General features: G+C 39.4%; 1 protein-coding gene across 17 annotated transcripts in view; it reads right to left on the bottom strand.

The window, feature by feature from the left end:
- Positions 1-20394, bottom strand: part of MAP4 (microtubule associated protein 4) — a 187210-nt gene that overhangs the window by 82992 nt on the left and 83824 nt on the right. For 11 of the 17 annotated variants that reach the window (XM_035722462.1, XM_035722459.1, XM_035722458.1 and 8 more), the window contains one exon: positions 19568-19633. The exons of the other annotated variants lie outside the window; for them this stretch is intronic. In XM_035722462.1, the coding sequence (XP_035578355.1) occupies positions 19568-19633 (66 nt within the window). The remainder of the gene's footprint in view (positions 1-19567; positions 19634-20394) is intronic. 17 annotated transcript variants of the gene reach the window in all.

The raw sequence follows: 20394 nt of genomic DNA on the forward strand, positions 1-20394 counted from the left end.
CCTAGACCTGGGTTGGCACACTTGTATCTGTAAAGGGTCAGGTGTAAATATTCTATGCTTTGCAAGCCATACACTCTCTGTCACTACCCCTAGGTATGACTATGAAGGATGTCATCACTGAAGCGGGTTTCCTGATTTCAATAAGGAGTATGAGATCTTAGAATAGCAGAAGCCAAGTGGCAGTACTTACTAGACAAAAACAAAGTGGGTACACCTACCATAAAAGGCATTAGGGTTATATTGGTAATCAGAACGCCTCGGTCCACCAGGATCTTTAGTGGTACTAAATTGATCACAGTATTCCATAGGCAGCCTATTAAAACATGGACTGATCTATATATAAGAGGGAAAAGCTCTACCTCAGGTAGTAAAAACCACTTTTGAAAACCCATGACCTCTCACCCGGTTCCCACACCCAAGTCAATTCACAAACCCAGAAACCCTAAAGGAAGAATCCTGCAGTTTCCAAAAGTACAAATAGTGAATCTTCCTCCAAGCTTCCTCAAAAACCATTTACTAGAGTGACTGGATAAGAGAAAAGGAAATACCTAGACCTTTCAGGGATTACTAATTCCTGGGGACCCAAAATGCCACTTACCAGTAAAAGTGAGAGCTTCTGGTAGTCAGGCTATAGATGGAGTACTTAGCTCAAGTCCAACTCACAATGGACCCACTTGTTCCACAGACCCATTTTGTGGTTATTTCCTTAGCTCCTGGATAAATAACTGGGAACAGACATACTTGGCAACTGGCAGAACTCCCACACTGGCTTCCTCCACACACACACATTACCACTTGGCTAACTCAACTGACAAGAGTCATAATAGGAAGGCCTAAGTGGGGGGCGCCTGGGTGGCTCTGTCAGTTAAGCGACTGCCTTCGGCTCAGGTCATGATCCCAGGGTCCTGGGATCGAGCCCCACATCAGGCTCCCTGCTCCGCAGGAAGCCTGCTTCTCCCTCTCCCACTCCCCCTGCTTGTGTTCCTGCTCTTGCTATCTCTCTCTCTGTCAAATAAATAAATAAAATCTTTAAAAAAAAAAAAAAAAGGAAGGGCTAAGTGGGAATCCCCTAGAACTTCTCTTCTGTACCATGATACTACTAAACCAGAAGCAACACCCCCGGCCCTGAGAGAATTAAAGACATTAATGCCACTATTCAAAGACTTGAAAAAAACAGGCGGTGACATCTATCACATCCACAATTAACTCACCAGTTTGACCTGGGTAGAAATCAAATGGATCTTGTAGAATGACTGAACTCTAGCCTAAACTTTTTTTTTTTTAGATTTTACTTATTTATTTGAGAGAGAAGAGCACAAGCAGGGGGAAGGGCAGAGGGAGAGGGAGAAGCAGACTCCCTGCTGAGCAGGGAGCCCGACGCAGAACTCGATTCCAGGACCCTGGGATCATGACCTGAGCCAAAGGCAGCTGCCTAACCCACTGAGCCACCCAGGTGCCCCGAACTCTATCCTAAACTTAATTAGGAGGTTACTCCATCTGGCAGCTGATGCCCCTGATGTAGCATCTTTAGTGGAGCAAATCAACATGGTCCTGGTACTTGGTACATAGCTGTTGACCTGGTTAATGTCTTTTTTCCAATACCAACTTGCAAGGACCACCAGAAGCGCTTGGCTTTTACCTGCCTTTTACATGCCTGTGAGCTTTGCTGCAGAGCTACATCAATTCTACCTTAATACAGCCCAGAGACACTGAACCTCAAGGCATTCCAAAAAATATCACCCTAACCCACTATACTGACATAATGCTAAGTGGGTCTGATGTGTAGGAAGTAGCAAATACAGATGCTTTAGAAAGACATATGCAAACTAAGAGGACGGGAGATAAACCACAAAAATTCAAGGGCCCTTCACATAAGATTTCCCTTCCAAGGGAAACGAGTTGCAACAACTCACATCACTAACCATGAAAGAAGAGGTACACTGCTTAGTAGGTCTTTTGGATTTTGAAGGCAACAAATACCAAATCTGAGTGTCCTTCTTTAATCCATCTACAAAGTACCTAAAAGGGTAACAGTTAAGACTGAGGACCAGAGCAAGAGAAGGCTCTGCAGCAAGTCTGGACTGCAGTTCAAGCTAGCTTACCATTTGCGCCTTATGATCCAGTAGATCCAAAGATATCTGAAGCATCCATGGCAAATAGGGATGCTGAATGGGGCCTCTAGAGAGCAAGAATAAAATCACAGCCCAAACTTACAGAATTTTTGAGAAAATCTATACTCTCTTCTTCAGACAACTATTCACCTTTTCAGAAATAGCTTCAGGCTTGCCACTGGGTGTTGGTAGAGACTAAATGCCTAAACATGGGCATAATGTGACCACGTAACCTGAGCTTCTCATCATGAACTGGATGTTGTCTAACATACCTAGCCATCAAGTTGGGCATATGCAGTACCAATCTATCATCAAGTGGAAATGATACGTAAGAGACTAAATTCAAGCAGGTCCAAAGATATGAGTAAGTTACCTGAGCAGGTAGCTCAGACACCTGATTCAACACTGACTCCTGTCACATTGCCTCCTAAGAGTTTCATTAATATTAGCTGAATAAAGAAGAAACACCAAAGTCTGGTTTATACATGGTCTGCAAAATATGCTGGTACAGGTATAGCACACAACTTCACTTAAAGCTAACCCTGAAGGACAGTGGTGAATAACAACCCTCCCAGTGGGCAGAACTTTGAGCAGTACATTGATTGCCCCCTCTGCCTGGAGATGGTCAGAGCACAGATTTACACTTTTTATATACAATTGTTAAGGATTCTGTGCCCCATGTGAATATCACTAAAGAGCAGTCACTGTGGAGGAAGCTCTTCATAACCCCGGTCAACAAAATGACATACCTATGTGTATCAGTCAACCTCTCTCCCCAGCCACCAAAGTGCTTCCACAGTGGACCCATGAAAAGTGGCCATGGTGGCAGGGATGAAAGTTACACATGGGCTTAACAACATGGACTTCCCTTAAACAAGGATGACCTGACTAAAGCTACTGCCAAGTGTGTAATCTGTCAATGGCATAGGCCAACACTAAGCCTTCCAATATGGCACCATTCCTAGGGAAACTTGCTGCAACCGGGTGGCAAGCTGATTATACCAAACATCTTCCATCATGGAGAAGGGGAAGAGATTTGTCCTTACTTGAATAGACGTGTATTCTGGATATAGATTTGCCTTCTCTGCTTATAATGTTTCTGCCAGCACCACCACCCGTGGACTCACAAAATGCCTGATCCACCAACGTCACATTCCATAAGGATTGCCTCTGATCAAGAAAGTCATTTCATAGCAAAGTAAAAAAATGGATTAACGCCCAAGGAATTAACTGGTATTATTACACTCCATCACCCAAAATGGCTGGCCTAATTAAAAGACAGAACCGCTAACTGAAGACTCAGTTACACTTTTAGTTGAAAGACAACATCCTAGAAAAAAATGGAGTATTACTCTGAATCCTTTAGATCAAAGACCATTATAGGCCAGATAATATGTGGGTCTGGGAATCAAGGGGAATCACTCTTATATCCAGTAACCCACTCATAGCATTTTTGCTTCCACTCCTGACAACTCTGAGATGTCCTAATTTGAAGGTCTTAAGTCTCCTAGGAGGGAATGTTTCTACCAGCATACACACCAACAGTTCAATTAGTTAGAAAATGAGACTCCCACCTGGCCATTTGGGACTCCTTATTCCACTGAACCAAAAGGCAGAAAAGGGGGTTACGCCACTGGCTGGGATGACTGAGTCTGATTATCCAGGGGAAATTGGATTGCTGCTACACAATGAAAGGAAGGAAGACTATTGTCTGGAACCTAGGGGATTCACTGAGATACCTCTAATACTTCTATGCTCATAATAAAGTTAATGGAAAACTAGAGGTACTCCAAAAAGGCCAAACTACTAAGCAAATGAAAGTTTCAAAGTTTGGGTCATTTCTTGAGGTAAAGAACTTCAACCACCTGAGATTCTGGATGAGTGCAAGGGAAACAGGAATAGAAGACATAGATATCAGGTGCCTGGATGGTCAGTTGAACGTCCGACTTTTGGTTTCAACTCAAGTCATGATCTCAGAGTTGTGGGATTGAGCCCCATGTCCAACTCTAAGCTCAGTGGGGAGTCTGCTTGAGATTCTCTCTCCCTCTCCCTCTCAAATGAAATGAATGGAATCTTTAAAAAAAAAAAAGGCATTGATATCAATTATGGTCTCATGACAAATTACAAAATGAGAACTGTGATGGCTTTGCATATTTTCTCTTTGTTCTATTTTGTGTTTTATTTGTTTAGTCTAACCATTTTTCTTCTACTCTTCTTTCTTCCCATTATAAGTTGCCAAAGGTTAACTTTGCAATCAGTCTCTTGACAACAGAATATTCAGTGAACTATGATTTGAGGGGTGAATAATATATCCAGCAATGAAGACAGTGACTATAGTGACTAAGCATCTTCTCATTTGGGAAAAGGATGAGAGCTTCTTCATCATATGAGAGAGAGTTTTATCTTGTTATGTGGAAATATAAGAGTTGTTCCGTTGATACATGAGAATTCAAATAATCCCGGTCAACAAAAGTTGTAAAAAAGTACAGATGGAAGCTAAGTAGCCAAAGGAGTAGACTGGGCCAGTTACCAATGTTCTGCTTCTTAGACTCGAATCTTCCCTTTATTGAATTACTTGTGATAATGGAGCTGGACCCTGTAAATGTTTCTCCTCTTATCAGTTGGCATATTAGCTTAGTAGAGGGTGCTGGAGGAAGGGGCTTCTTTTCCTGCTTCCTGTGTGCTTTTCCATTTTCTTGCTCCCACGGTGCTCCACTGGTGTTTTAGTGGGCACTCATGTGACCATCTTCCCAAGCAAGTTCCACAGTGACCCAAAGCTGGCTATCTCGTGATTCAGCAGTACCTCCATGTATAGCTTCCTGTTTGCCAACCTCGGCTTATATCAACTCAACAAACATCTTTACCATCCATTGAAGACATCTAAGGTAAGAAACTGGGAAAAGAGCACTCTTCCAAATTTCTCTTTCCTTGCGTACCCTGCCTGAGTCCTGGAGGTAGTAATTGTTCACTATATCTGCTATTCCTGTATTCTTAAGAGTCTTCTTTACCCTTTAAAAGTTAATTCCCTGTTTAAATTACTGTGTGGTTTGTCTCCTGACTAGACCCTGATTGATATGGATATTGAAAGAGTTAAAAAACTATGAGATGGCTAGAAAAAAATGGGGAAAAGAACGGTATTTAAACCAAAGAAAATAAATCAGAAGGCACATGTTAATTTCTAATTAAAAGGCTATCATGCGCACAAAAGAACATACTGTATCTTTCTGTTCAGCACCAATAAGAGTAGCAGCTGTTTCAACAACAGAACACCTCTTTATTTTCCACAGAAAAACTGAAGACCAGAAATATTAACTGTTATTAACCAGAAAGCAGAACTCTTTCATGAAGACCTGTAAGGGGTCGAACATCAGTACTTACATTTCCAATTTGCACGCTTAGAATCTTCTCATCTCATTTTAAATTGCTGAAAACCTGCCAGAAACCCAGCCATGCCAGGTTTTGGCAGTGACAAAGTCCTAAGTTAATTTTCTCATAAGAAACAAAACAAAAGCCCTTCCTTCAGTTTGCCTGGAATTCGTTTAAAGAGTCACCTTCAATTTTGTCCTCTTGAAACAGAGCATCTCCAAAGACACAATAGACAACAGACATGTTCTAGTTACATCCAATTAAAATATTGTTATATAATCATTTAACTAGGAAAGGGGGTTGATGGCCAAACAGAGAGTGATTTATTGGCCAAACCATTTCCTGGGCTGGACCGGTAAGGACTTTCAGTGTGGACATTAATCATCATCCTCATATCATTTTACATCTATTAACCCCTTCCACCATGTTACAAAGCACCGAAATTATTTTCTCTCTGTTACCCCAAACAATTCTTTTATTACTAGAGTTTGCCTTTTATAGAGGAGGAAACTTCAGCTCGAGGAGGGCAAATAACCTGCCTGAGAGACCCAAGCTTATAGGGGCTAGATCTATGCCTGTTCTTCCCATAGCTTTTCCAAATCTAAACAAATCACTAAGAGGGACTTGTTTCCAGAAAGACATGTACTGATACCGGACAAAAATTACTGAAATTATATGTGGCCTTGCTCTTAAATTTCTCTGCCCATGTGAAGCCTGAAACAGAACCACCTGCTCAGAGAAAGATGCTCGTTAAAAGAAGGAAGCGTGATCAAACTGCTGATGGCACATCACAATATAAAAAATTTAAGTCAGATCATCATTCTGTTTATACACAAAATAGCAAGGGGGCCCTGTGCTCTTCCCAACATTAAACACAACAGCCATTACGGTCTAGACAGAAACCTGTGATTTTTTTCAATAGCCTAGAGAGATCACAGCACAAGGCTTTATTATTACAAGTGTTTTTTTCAACCTCAGTGACAATGTTTTAGCCATGAAAATGTGTTAGGTAAAGAAGAAAGTGGAAAGTCATTGTAAATGTGACATTTTTAGGGATCTGGGAGTAACACCAGAACAAAGGGGCTAAATAACACATATGTGGGCTTTGCCTCAATAGATAGGAGAGGATACACCTGTATCCTCGATAAATTAAATACTGCCTGCTACATCTCTTACATGCTACAGAAACACAGCAAGGGATTCTACAGGGCGAAGGCCTGATATCCTTTAGAATGAGCAGGAAATGTGCAATGACAGAAACACCCCTCTGTTCCAGAGAGAGCTCTTCTCTCTGCTTTCACCAGTGCCTCGAGGCGTGCACCCTCTCCATGACCCCTTCACCTACTTTACGTCCTTTCAACCCTTTCATCTTAGTACAAATATCACTGCCAACTTAAGACAGACTTTCATGGAGCCACATTTCTTTCCTTCAGGATTTTTTCTTTTTTAAAAATTACACATTCAACAAGAGGATTCATTCAATAGCTACTGAGCACATACTATGATGCCAAACACTGTTCTATGTGCTGGGCCATGGCAGTGACCAAAACAGAAACTCTGTCCCTGTCATAATATTTATCCTCTAGTGGGGAAAGTCAGACAATAAGATAAATCATTAAACCGTACAAATTATAAAGTGACAAGTACCGTGGGGAAAATGAAAGCAGAAAGTTGGGAGAGAAAAACAGAAGGGGTATAATTTTAGACAGAATAGGAAGGCCTCACTGAAAAGCTACAGCGTGAACTACGAGTATATCTTATATATGAGGGAAGAACAATCCAGAGAAAACAGCCAGGGCTCAGAGCCCAAGGTAAGGGCCCACCTGGCTTGTTCAGTAACAGCACAAGAACCCACCAAGGAAGCAAAGCTCACAAAGGGGACGGTTGAAGGGGTATTACACAGCCCTGTGGCCACTGGTAAAGACGTTCGTTTCTAGTCTGAGATGGGACACCAGTGGCAGGGTTTTAAGGAAAAGAGCAACATGATCTATACACAGGACCACTCTCTGGATGCTGTTGAGAATACACTGTAGCGAGCAAACAAATGGAGGTGGGAGACTAGTTTGGCAGGTTATTACAGTAGTCAAGGTGAGAGGAGGTGGGTCCAATCAGGGAAAGAGCAGTGGGGGTGGTGAGAAGTGGTCAGGTTCCAGGTTGACTTTTCTAACAAATTAGATGTGGGGTGCAAAATAAGGGGAAGCCAAATGTTTAGGCAGAGCAATTAGAAGAACATTCTACTTCCATTTAATGAATGGAGAAGCACGGTTTTGTTTTTGTTTTGTTTTGATTCGGGGGCAGGGGGGTGTGGTGGAATCACTTCAGTTTAGGACACTTCAAGTTTAAGATGTCAACTTTATACCCAAATGGAGATTTCAAGTTCTAATTTCCAATCTCCCTAGTTCTCATCCAACCTCCTCATGGAACTTAACTATTATTATACATCTGTTCTTACCAAATGCTCCTTGTAACTCTTTAGCATTTAAGTAATGTTTACGTATTTGTGTATTTCTCTCTGCAACTGGACAAACTAGAACAAATCCACAAGACAGCTAATATATAAAGCATTGCTTTAATTCCAAAGAGGTCTGTCATGTACATGATGGTTAATTTGAAAATCATCTTTTTTACTGAGCTAGCGTATTTATTTTTACCATTTTTAAGTGTACAGTTCGGTAGCACGAAGTACATTCACAATGTTATGCAAACATCATTGCCATCCATCTCCAGAACGTTCTTTGTCTTGCAAAACTTAAACTCTGTCCCCAACTTTCTGTCTCTATGAATTTGACTATTTATATACGGAACCTCGTATAAGAGTAATCATGTAAGTGGAATCAGTATCTGTTCTTTTGTAACTGGCTTATTTCACTTAGTATGTCTTCAGGGTGCATCCACGTTGGAGCATATATTAGAATTTTCTTCCTTTTTTAAGGCTGAATATCACTCCTTTGTATGTATATACCACATTTTATTTATCTAGCCATCCATTAGTGGGCGTATGGGTTGCTTCCACCTTTGGCTATTGTGAATAATACTGCTGCGAACACAGGTGTATAAACATGTTCAAGTCTCTGCTTTCCAATCTTTGGGGTATATACCCAGAAGTGGGAGTGCTGGATCATTCAGTAATTCTATTTCTAATTTTGTGTAAAACTACCAATCCACTTCCTGCAGTGGTTGCACCATTTTACATTCCCACCAAACGTGTACAACGGTTCCAGTTTCTCCTCATCCTTACCAACACTTGTTATTTCCTGTTTGTTTGGAGTTTTTGGATAATAGCTATCCTCATGGATGTGAAGTGGTATCTCATTGTGGTTTTGATTTGGATTTCCCTAATGATTAGTGATGTTGAGCATCTTTTCACATGCTTATTGCTCTTGCAGATCTTCTCTGGGGAACTGCCTATTCAAGTCTCTTGCACATTTTTAATCTAGTTGTTTGTTTTTATGTTGTTGACTGTAAGAGTGTTTTATATATTCTGGATATTAATTCCTATTGAGACATGTTTTGCGAATATTTTCTCCCATTCTGTGGGTTGCCTTCTACTGATAGTGTCCTCTGATACACAAGTTTTTAATTTTTATGTGGACTCTATTTTAACTTGTGGCCTATGTTTTGCTGTCATATCCAAGAAATTATTGCCAAATCCAACATCATGAAGCTTTTGCCCTATGTTTTCTTCTAAGAGTTTTATAGTTTTGGCTCTTATGTTTAGGTCTTTGATCCCTTTTGAGTTATTTTTTGCATATGGTGTAAAGTAAGGGTCCAATGTCACTCTTTTGTGTGTGGATATGCAGCTGTCCTAACACCATTTGTTGAAAAGACTATCTTTTCCCCCACTGAATGGTCTTAGCACTCTTCTCTAAAATCATTTGACCATATTTGCAAGGATTTATTTCTGGGCTCTATATTCTATATTCCTTGGTCTATATGTCTATCTTTATCTTAGAACCACACCATTTTGATTACTATAGTAGCACTGCAATTAAGTTCTGAAATCAGGAAGTGTGAAACCTCCAACTTCATTCTTTTTCAATATTGTTTTGGCTATCTAGGGTCCTTTGAGATTCTATATGAATTTTAGGATAGATTTTCCTATTTCTACCAAAAAAACCACAAAGAAATGGTTGGATTTTGAAGAAAAAAAAATCATCTTTTGAAAAAGCATTTTAAATCTTCCTACCAGTGACTGACATTTGCTGCTGCTTTGGAAGCTCCTAGAAGCTCATAGTTGTAGTATTCATTTGTTTACATCCTTTTATCCAAACCCTAGAATTTTTCAAAAAGAATCAATCTGTGAGCAATGTAAAAACCATGTAAGAGTTAATTACATTATTCAAATTTCTCCTTTAAGACATTAGAGCTCTAAAATACATGAATAAAAAACTAACCAAACTGAGAAATAAGACAGTTCAACAATGCTTATTGGAGACTTCAATACCCCACTTTCAGTAATTAACAGGACTAGACAGAATACCAATAAGGAATAGAGAACCTAAATAACATTATAAACCAACTAGACCTAACAGACATTTTATAGAACATTCCATGCAACAGCAGCAGAATATACATTCTTCTCAAGTACACATGGAACATTTTCTAGGACAGACCACATGTTAGGCCATAAAACAAGCCTGAATATATTTAAAAGGACTGAAATCATACGCAGTATGTTCTACAACAACAATGGAATGAAATTAGGAAATGACAACAGAGGATAGTTTGTGAAATTCACAAATACATGGAAATTAACAACAAATTCTTAAATTACCAATAGATCAAAGAAATCACAAGGAAATTAAAAAATACTTTAAGATGAATGAAAATGAAAACATAACACACCCAAACTTATGAGATGCAGCTAACGCAGTGCTTGGAAGGAAATTTATAGCTGTAAATCCCTACATTAAAGGGGGGTAAAAAACAAAAATCACAAATCAATGACATAACTTTCCACCTTAAGAAACCAGAAGAATAGCAAACTAAACCCAAAGCAAGCAGAAGAAAGGGAATGATAAAATGAAAGTGAAAATAAATGAAGTAGAAAAGAGAAAAATAGAGAATATTCAACAAAACCAAATTTGACAAACCTTTAACTGGACTGATCAGGAAAAAGAGACAGGACTCAAATTACTAAACTTAGAAATGTAAGAGGAGATGTCAACACCAATCTTATAGAAATAAAAGGGTTTATAAGAGAAAATTAGAAACAACGGTATGTCAACAAATTAAAAGATGAAATGGGCAAATTCCTAAAAAGGCAGGAACTACTGAAACTGATTCAAGAAGAAAAATATTAGGATGGGAAATTCCAGAACTTTTGTGATTAGTTCTAGAGTTTCTAATAATTAGGCTTTGGAAATTAGTTCTGTGATACGTAGAATTCCTTCAAATTTCCCTCGGTAGAATTGAAGAATCTCATTCCTTATAATAAGGAATAAGCAGACGAATTTTTTGTTGAATTAACTTCTTGGTTAATTGGACACCTCTTGTGCCCAATCCTTCTTAAAAGCCCATCTTTCACTGCACCTATAACATATGCGGCATCCAGCTGCATGTAGTAGTGATTTTACTGTTTTCTGCCTCACGCCATCCCTGATACCAGAGATGAGACATCTGCAGTCCAGCATTGCAAAAGTGCAAACCCAGAAGTACAACCGTTAGCCAAGAGATGGCCCAGGATTAAGGCCACTTTGTCCACAGAAGTGACTAAGTTAATACCTCATCGTACTGGCTTTTCCTCTTTCCAATTCCACTTTTCCTGGTCCCTTACTCTTTTATTTCATGGGATCACTTCTCAAAATAAACTACCTACATACATATAAAGCCCTTGCCTCGGCCTGGATTTTCTCCCAGAAAGTAGTGCCTAAAAAAGGCTTTAAAACAGGCCTTTAAAGGTCTGTTCCTTCCAACTGCCTTTGTGACACTTGGTTAGCACTTAGAAGACCCACTGTGATATGACATACTGTGGTAGAGAGAACACAGGGCTCATAAGCCTAGGTTCAATTTTGAGCTCTAGTATTAACCTAACTTCAACTTCTTCAAATGAAAAACGGATATACTGTTATACATTCCAAAAGAGTTTACAAACTCTAATGGGGCATACAAATGACAGTTCTCCCTATTATTCATAAGATGTATCAGAAAAACCTGTTCAAGTCTACATTCAGGTAAAAATACAAGATCAATTTACAGAAGCTCTGTGTGAATATTAGTTCTCTGAATAAAACTCCTCTGCTCTCTGATAAAGTATGGCTATATTTATAATGCTTTAAATTTTTTTAGAAAGGAGAATGTATTCATGTATTACTTATGAAATTACAAATAAAAAAGAAAAATATTCTATATCTACATATGCCTTTTGGCATAAGGTGGAGTTTCATTCCACAAAGAGAAGCAAATCATACAAAGCTATGGCTTAAAAACTGTATCGGGAGTGACCTCGTGGCACAGTGGTAGCGTGTCTGACTCCACCTCTCCCACTCCCCCTGCTTGTGTTCCCTCTCTTGCTGTGTCTCTGTCAAATAAATAAATAAAATCTTTAAAAACATGTATCGGGGGTGCTTGGGGGGCTCAGTCGGTTCAGTGTCTGCCTTCAGCTCGGGTTGTGATCCCAGGGTCCTGGGATCGAGCCCCTCTTTGGGCTCCTTGCTCAACAGGGAGTCTGGTTCTCCCTCTCCCTCTGCCCCTCTCCCCCCTGCTCGTGCTCGCTCTCTCTCTCTCTCTCTCAAATGAATGTATTTTTTAAAAAATTTAAAAATAAATAAAAATAAAAAGTGTATCAGAAAAATGGATTCACTCAAAGCTCATGAAGAAGCAGTTTTGTCTTATTCAATACCAAGCTCCAGTAGAAACTGAAATCAAATGGCTCACTGTACAATTAAAACCTCAGTGCATGAGCTGGTTTTCAAGGGAATCCTAAACACCCTAGAAGGGAATGTAACATGTTGTATTAATGGGTACATGTGGAATTTTCTGATTAGTTCTACATTTTTACCAGAAAACCATGAACAACAACAACAAAAACCTTCAAGAAACATAAGGTGTTCTGGGACGCCTGGGTGGCTCAGGCAGGTAAGCACCTGCCTTCAGCTCAGGTCATGATCCAAGGGTCCTGGGATTGAGTCCCGCATCGGGCTCCTTGCCCAGCAGGGAGCCTGCTTCTCCCTCTGTCCGCTGCTCCCCCTGCTTGTGCTCTCTCTCTGACAAATAAATAATAAAAATCTTTAAAAAAAGAAAAAGAAAAAGAAAAGAAACATAAGGTGTTCGTATTCTACTCATGTGTCTCCAACATAAAACTCATTATCTGGAAAATAAAAGAAAGAAACCAAACCTTTGTTTCCAGGATTTGGGTAGGAGGAAGGGGGAAAGGATGTCTTGCTGTGTCCACATCTAGGAACACGGTGTGCAGCTTTATGTTTGGGCTTCATTTATAAGTTATAATGCCCACTTAGATGTTGGTTACAATAGCTGCTCAGAAACTCTTAACATTACAGATTTATTTTTCTGCTAAGATTTCACATTTTTAGTTTCTCAGAATTTTTTTTTTAAGATTTTATTTATTTATTTGTCAGAGAGAGACATAGCAAGAGAGGGAACACAAGCAGGGGGAGTGGGGGAGGGAGAAGCAGGCTTCCCGCTGAGCAGGGAGCCCAATGTGGGGCTCGCTCCCAGGACCCCGGGATCATGACCTGAGCCGAAGGCAGGCGCTTAACCGACTGAGCCACCCAGGCGCCCCTCTCAGAATTTTTCTAATGCTAAATTCCTTGCACACTATCTGATGCTACAGGAGACAGTGATGAAACACCTAGGATCTCATTTGTGTTGTGACGTTCTGACAGAGCAGTTTACTGTTTCCCAGCTGGTATGACCTGAGGGATTGATACCACATCACATTCAGAACAGTTCTCACAATAAAAAACCACCTAGTCTGTTCACAATGGAAACTGCCATTTGTGGAGCACTTAGTATACTGCATCGAGCTTAGCCTCCATGGTAGCACAGAGGTTTATACCACAAGTCTTGTTAAGCCTTCACTGTAATGGAAACAGCATCAATATAAAATTGAGGATAATCCACTCTTACACATTACTTAGAAATGAAGCCGATATTCTGTGCCCAACCCATCAGTACTGTGTCTTTGTCCAGAACCCTTTTTAGCCTCCCAGCTCCACCATATCATCAGGTTGACAAGGGGCCAGGTTTCACCTCTCTTTTTTTTTTTTTAAGATTTTATTTATTTATTTTTAGAGAGGCAAGCGGGGGGAAGGGCAGAGGGAGAGAATCCTGAAGCAGACTCCCACATGAGTCAGATGCGGGGTCAGTCTCACAACCCATGAGGCCACGACCTAAGCTGAAACCAAGAGTCGGACGCATTATTAACCAACTGAGCCAGCCAGGCACCCCTCATGTCACTTTCATCAAAATGAATATACTAATAAGATCTGAGAATTGTCCCCATCTCACCAAAAGCCTTAATACTAGTGTACTTATAAGAAAGTTAGTGAGGTTTGTGAATTATTACTTATAGTATTTAAATTCTTGTGCTTTAGGGACACCTGGGTGGCTCGGTCGTTAAGCGTCTGCCTTCGGCTCAGGTCATGATCCCAGGGTCCTGGGATTGAGTCCCACATAGGGCTCCTTGCTCAGTGAGGAGCCTGCTTCTCCCTCTCCCTTTACTGCTCCCCCTGCTTGTGCTCGCTCGCTCTCTCTCTCTCTGACAAATAAATAAATAAAAATCTTGGAAAAATAAATAAATAAATAAATAAATTCTTGTGCTTTAAACCTAAGAAGAGATTGTGTTAAGCCCTCTTAGTAAAAGAAAACCTAAGAGGTGCTTGGCTGACTCAGTTGGTGAAGCATGTGACTTGGTGTTGAGGTTGTGATTTCAAGCCCCACGTTGGGTTTTCAAAAACAAAATCTTTAAAAAGACAACTTAGAACGTTAAATTTAGGTTTTTCAATAAAAAGAAATGTCTTGCCAAGCTAAAAAAGTTATTTATGCCATGCAAATTACCTTAGGCATAGAACCTTTTCAATGTCTTCATTCAGTCAACATATTGCATTTGCAAATCTACCTACTATAAGGAGACATTAAACCAGAATGGGTAGGGAACTGGGCATTCTGTTGAATTCTTCCCAGTTGCAGCATACTAAATGCATACTTCCCAGTTGCAGCATACTAAATTCAGCATTCTGTTGAATTCCTCCCAGTTGCAGTAACTTAATTACATAATAAAGTTACAAAATTAAAATGTCATTGAATGTAACAGTTTCAATGGATAATTCAGAACGTATTTTAGAAAGATTATGAACATGAATATTAACTAAACATACATGTAGTATTAGAAGGCATCTAACAATAATTGATATACCATGAAACTCTTTTGGGTTAACTGCATATTGCCACTCTGCCAACTGTTTTTCTCACCAGATGCTATAAAATATCAGTCATTTGGGCTTCTGGATAAAAAGGAGTTACTCTAAAGAATCAAAAACAACAATGTAAGTGAATGAAAATGCCTGGCAAAGTAAAAAACCCACACAATTATGAAATTATTATGGGTGGGATCAGAAGTTTAGCTAGACCAAGAACTCATTCCTCAAGAGTCTTTATTTGCCAAACTCATGTCTTAGTCACGTTATACTTCAATAATTAAGACTCCAACCAAAATCCAGTCTGTAAGGTGTCAATGTAAGATTTTTATTAGTGTAATTTATTTAGCACAATGATCACATTAAAATGTCCCAATATACAAACTGTTGAAGTCTAAAGTCACAAAAAATATAAACTCAGGTGCATGAATGGGGTTATATAAAATATTATTTGTAAACAAAGTTCTACATCTTCAACATTGGGCCGAGAAAGAAAGAAAAAAAAAACAGAGAGAAAGATTACATATAAGAAACATCATATTCGAATAGAACAACCCTGACCAGTCTGGTAACCTCACACTTGGGTGTGACCACGATGGCAACATAGCATTTCTTTATAGAACTGGCTGCTTCATACAAAGCTATATGCAAAACAAAATAAAACATCCAAATGAAACAGAGAGAGCTAACAATATACACCAACATTTTAGCTGGCTAGTAGAAAATTTCAATTCTGTTTAAAAAAAAATTTTTTTTTGGAAAAAAAAAAGTCAAACAAAAACACAGCAAAATGGAAATAAAAGTGGAATAAGTCAATGTAATAATGGAGTGTGTGTCCCCTTGACCACTGCCAGAGCCGAGGTGCATCCAGGCTTCTCCAAACACTTAGACAAGCTGTAGAGACTGGTTAGAGGTGATAGAAAAATGTCAACCATGATCCTTAAAAAGTTATCACTGCCAGTTCTGAAAATTTCCCTAGCCAAAAAAACCAAAGCCAAACCAACCAAACACACACAGAGAACCGAAAAACATACTGAACAACTGCACACCGAAGGGAAAATGCTATGTTCTATTTGATGGGTGCTGTCCCATGGTTAAGAGTTTTCATTATCAACTGCTTAGAAGGGAAGCATCAGCATTTCCCTCTAAAATGTGCCTCCTCTAAGTGTCTTCTCTCCAAGAACTCACAGGAGGAATTCTTGGCAATGTGGCCCCCGTCTGTGATCAGAAGAGGGAATGAATGCTCCCTAAATTCCAGAAGTCATAGAGACTCGGTTTAAACTTCCATCTCAAAAGCACTTTTATGTCAGAGGATCTAAAATAATGTACATCTCAAAATCTTCCTCAGAACATACTGCCAATTATTTATTTTAAGTTGAAACAATCAATAGCTTGGTGATTATGATAACCTCCATAATCAGTAAGAAGATAGAAAATTAGAGTATTTCACAATCTGGACCTTAAAGCAGAACTCCTCTAAGATTTCAAAACATGGCCCAGGTTTTATATTCTATTTCTCAAAGTCCAATCAAAGCTTATTATCTGAAAAGTTCCACAGTACTTTTTCCAAATTGTTCTTCCAGGTTTTTTAGCTCTTAGTGTGGGAAAATGAGGAACGAGAATAAGAAAGTCCCACTGGGACAATCCTCAGAATACAAGGAGTATAAATGGTAATAACCTTCATGGTAAAGGTCTTCACATGTGGTCCACCAAACCACTGGGCATGCTGCTCCAGAGATCAAAGGGATACTAGAAACTACCTGAACAGTGTGAGTCCAATCCGATAACCATTTCATTAGAAAACTGATAAGCTGGTTGTGGTTCTTCGGTGTACTGCAATGTACTTTCGTTCCCATGTTTTTATAGAAGCTGTTTTCTATCTGTATCAACAACCTAGTAGTCTAACAATAAAGGGTTGCATTTTCTTTAACTTCTCAATTCTTGTTTTGATAGCTCATGATCATGTTATCAAAGTAACTTTGGTTATAAAATTTCATAAACAATGAAAGGTTGTCAGATTTTCAAGAGAATCTAAGCCTCTAGACAAATAAACCATAATTTCATCATAGAAACCATTTCAGCCCAACTTGCAAATAACAAAATATGGTTTAATTTGAGGAAATGCTTTTCAAAGTTTAATCAGAGCTACTCTAAATGAGAAAACTTTAAATTAAAATAGCTATCATTATTCAGATTTTAGTAAGGTGGAGAGAAACATAGGTAGCCTTAAAGATTACCCTTCCCTAAAAGCAAGCTCAGAGAGAGAGGAGGGGGAGGGGAAGGGAGGGCCAACTGCAGTACTGGTGGACTCAATCCCTTTATGAAAGCACATGTTCTCATTTGGTGTTACGAGATCCTGATTCATTTTGAAGATATGAAAACCAAATGGAAAAGGCCAACTCAAAATGTTTAAAGAAAAGAAAAAACGTGAGACTGAATTAAATGATAAAATGAGTTTTAAAAGAGAACAAGAAATAAAAGACCTTAGATGACTTTTATAAAATACTAAAATTAAAAAGAATTCATCTTGTACTTTGTGCTCACAAAGGGAAAGGAGGTTCCATCAAGCCCTGCAGAGCACAAGAGGAAGCAGGTGGTTTGCTCAGGCATCAGCAGAAATAGGCCCCGAAGAACTACCCTCCGATTCTTCTACACCATGTCCAGGAAGGAAAAGCAAAGCTCTGCAAAATGCTGAAGGTTTTAGAAGTGTAACGGTGCTTAGGAAAGATCACTGGTCTGGTGTTGCAGCAGCCCCAGTGTGGAGAGACACGCTAGGCTTCTAGGAGGAGAAAAATAGAAAGGGAGGAAGAAGTAGGAAGGGGGAGGAAAAGGCAGAAAAGCACAGGTCATTAGTAAACAGCAAGTTCAACATAGCAAGATGCTCATAAACCCTTTATACGCTATCAGTGGAACTGGTCTGCAATTAGGACTAGAGACAACATCCTGAACGAAACAGAAATGGGAATTTTCAAAATGGCACTGAGCTATGTGCTCTAGTTTAGTAATGGCCAAATTAGAATGAGGTCACAACATGCTCCAGAAACATGCACTCTCCGTCCCCTCCCTACTCCTTCCCATCCCCAGTGAAACATGCATATTTTCAGGTGATCAAACTCAGAATGCAAACATCTTCCCGTATGCAAACTATATTCTACCTGCTGCCATAATGTCATTGGGTAGTTCATAAATATTCAGGTTCTTTTTTGCCACCAGGGAACTAAAAGTCTTGAAAACAGTAAGGGCCAAGCTGTATGTTTTTCCTCTTCTTTTTTTCTGGGCTATTAAGAATTGGCAATGGGAAGCAATTGCTACACAAAGTCTCTTCTGGTCACAACTGACATCTTGCTGGAGAACTCTCTCTAGTTTTGACAGCTGCTTCCTTTCTGGATGAAAATGGCACCCACTCTTTCAACTGGCTAACCAAGTCAATCCCCTCCAAGCCTTTCTTTTCCCTGGCACTGCCTCCTTATTAAAGAAAGCTGAACTTACTCATTTTTTTAAAAAGTTCATGTTCAAGCTTCTTTAATCACAGGGATATTGCCATAAATGTTTCCTTAAAACTATACTACATAGATGACTTTGCTTTCAAAGCAGGCACAGAAACAGTCAATAATACAACAAAGATTATCAAAAAAAATAAAAAAAAAATCAGTTCACAAAACTGGAAGATAAGGTGGCACTTCTGGATGTTTTTACCTTCAAGTAAAGAGTTTCTAAGTTATGAGCCGCTAATAAGGATGTTAAAGTCACTGGGCAAAACTAACATTCACAACAAATGGAAACCAGCCATCAATAAATCTGAGGTACAAAGATATATACAACATTTCCAAAGGTCACAGAATAAAGAATAAATCCTGGAATAATTGCTGTTGCTAACAGAAGGAAGCCTTAAAAACCGAGAAATCATATGGTGGCTCAAGGAGAATCTTCTCCAGACTGAGGTAGGCATACAAGAGAAACACAGACACAATCCGTGTCTAGTGCTTGCCTCCAGTGCAGTAATGTGAATCAAATGCGATGCCCCAGTTAAGAGCATGGTCTGTTGCAAAGAACAGTTCACTTGACCATTAAACGTCTATTCATTTGGGTCAACAGTGTCAGCCTGATCACGATGCAAAATAAGTGCAGTTGTTTACAGAAATACAAGCTGACTCTCCTTATCAGCTACCTAAGAGAAGATCTGCAGAGTACATCCCTGTGGACCCCACTACTGCTTCAAGAATTCTGCTCAATACAAATACACCGGGGGTCAGTTAACAGGGGAAAAAGACTAAGAAAAAGACTGAGGGCAAAATCAAAAGGGAAGAACTTCTAATTTGCGGCTCACGGGTTTCCTAACATTGAGCCGCAGAAAGCAAGCTAAGTGCAGTGGAGAAGAGGCTGTATAAAGAGCTGTAGTGGCCAAATGCCTCCAATGTCACATATTTTGATGATGGTTAGTCTGCATCTATAAGCATATTTTTAAGATTGATCCAGCTCTCGTGTGGTATAATCACAACAAATAACTCAAGAAACATCAAAGGAAATTCACTCTTTCCATTGCTGGACATGTTATGTGGCAGAGGGCCCTGGACTTGAATACACCAACAAGAACAACAATACCCTTAGAAATAGTTCATGTGATTCACTAAGAATCTTCCTCAAAGGAGCTCATCAAGGTGTTGACTGTGACTGTTTCAGCCCCACATTTGGGGGATCCTGGGAACCACTTACCCGTAGTATCATTCCCTTCTATTCCGTGATCACCATTGGCTAGACCTGTTGGTTTGGATGGAGTTCCTGCAATAACCACAAAGAGTAATTACCCACAGTGAGAGACAGCAATATGAAAAACAGATTCAAAGCTATCTAACCAGGTAGACTTTTGTCACTCTTCACAGCATGAGCTTAAAGCAGATAAAAATCTGTCCAAAATGTAAAGATCCAATAAAAGGAAACCAAGAAACAGAACAGAACTGAGTCATTCAATTTTACGATACCCAAACACTACAGAAGAACCCTTCCTAATAAGCAAGCTGAAATCTTTTCTGTTCTGTAAACTGTCAAAGATCACCATTATACTCCATTCCAAAATCGTTATGAAGCACCACAGGTTTTGTTATCTGTGATTCAAATCCAATGCTACAAGGGCCATTAAAACAATTCCCACATAAAAAGTCCAGGGCATCATCCTTGCTGCTCCTGAGGGAGAGAATTACATGGTCACCAATATCATTTCTGGGAGCAGAGAACTGTTTTTGTTTTCTTTTAATCTTAGTTATTCTAATATAGTTGTGTCTCATTCCCTAATGACTAAAGATGTTGAGCATCTTTGCATGTGTTTATTCATTTGCCATCCCTTCCTTTAGTGAACCAAATGGTCAAATTTTTTTTATCATTTTTATTTGGGCTCTTTGTTTTCTTATTATTGAATTTTGAGGACTCCTTATATAGTCTCAATACCAACCCTTTTATCAGATGAATTCTGCAAATATTTTCTCCCAACCTATGACTTGCATTTTCATTCTCTTAACTGTGTCTTTTGCAGAGCAAAAGTTTAA

Source organism: Zalophus californianus, chromosome 1 (assembly GCF_009762305.2).
Source record: "Zalophus californianus isolate mZalCal1 chromosome 1, mZalCal1.pri.v2, whole genome shotgun sequence".
Classification (NCBI taxonomy): Eukaryota; Metazoa; Chordata; class Mammalia; order Carnivora; family Otariidae; genus Zalophus; species Zalophus californianus.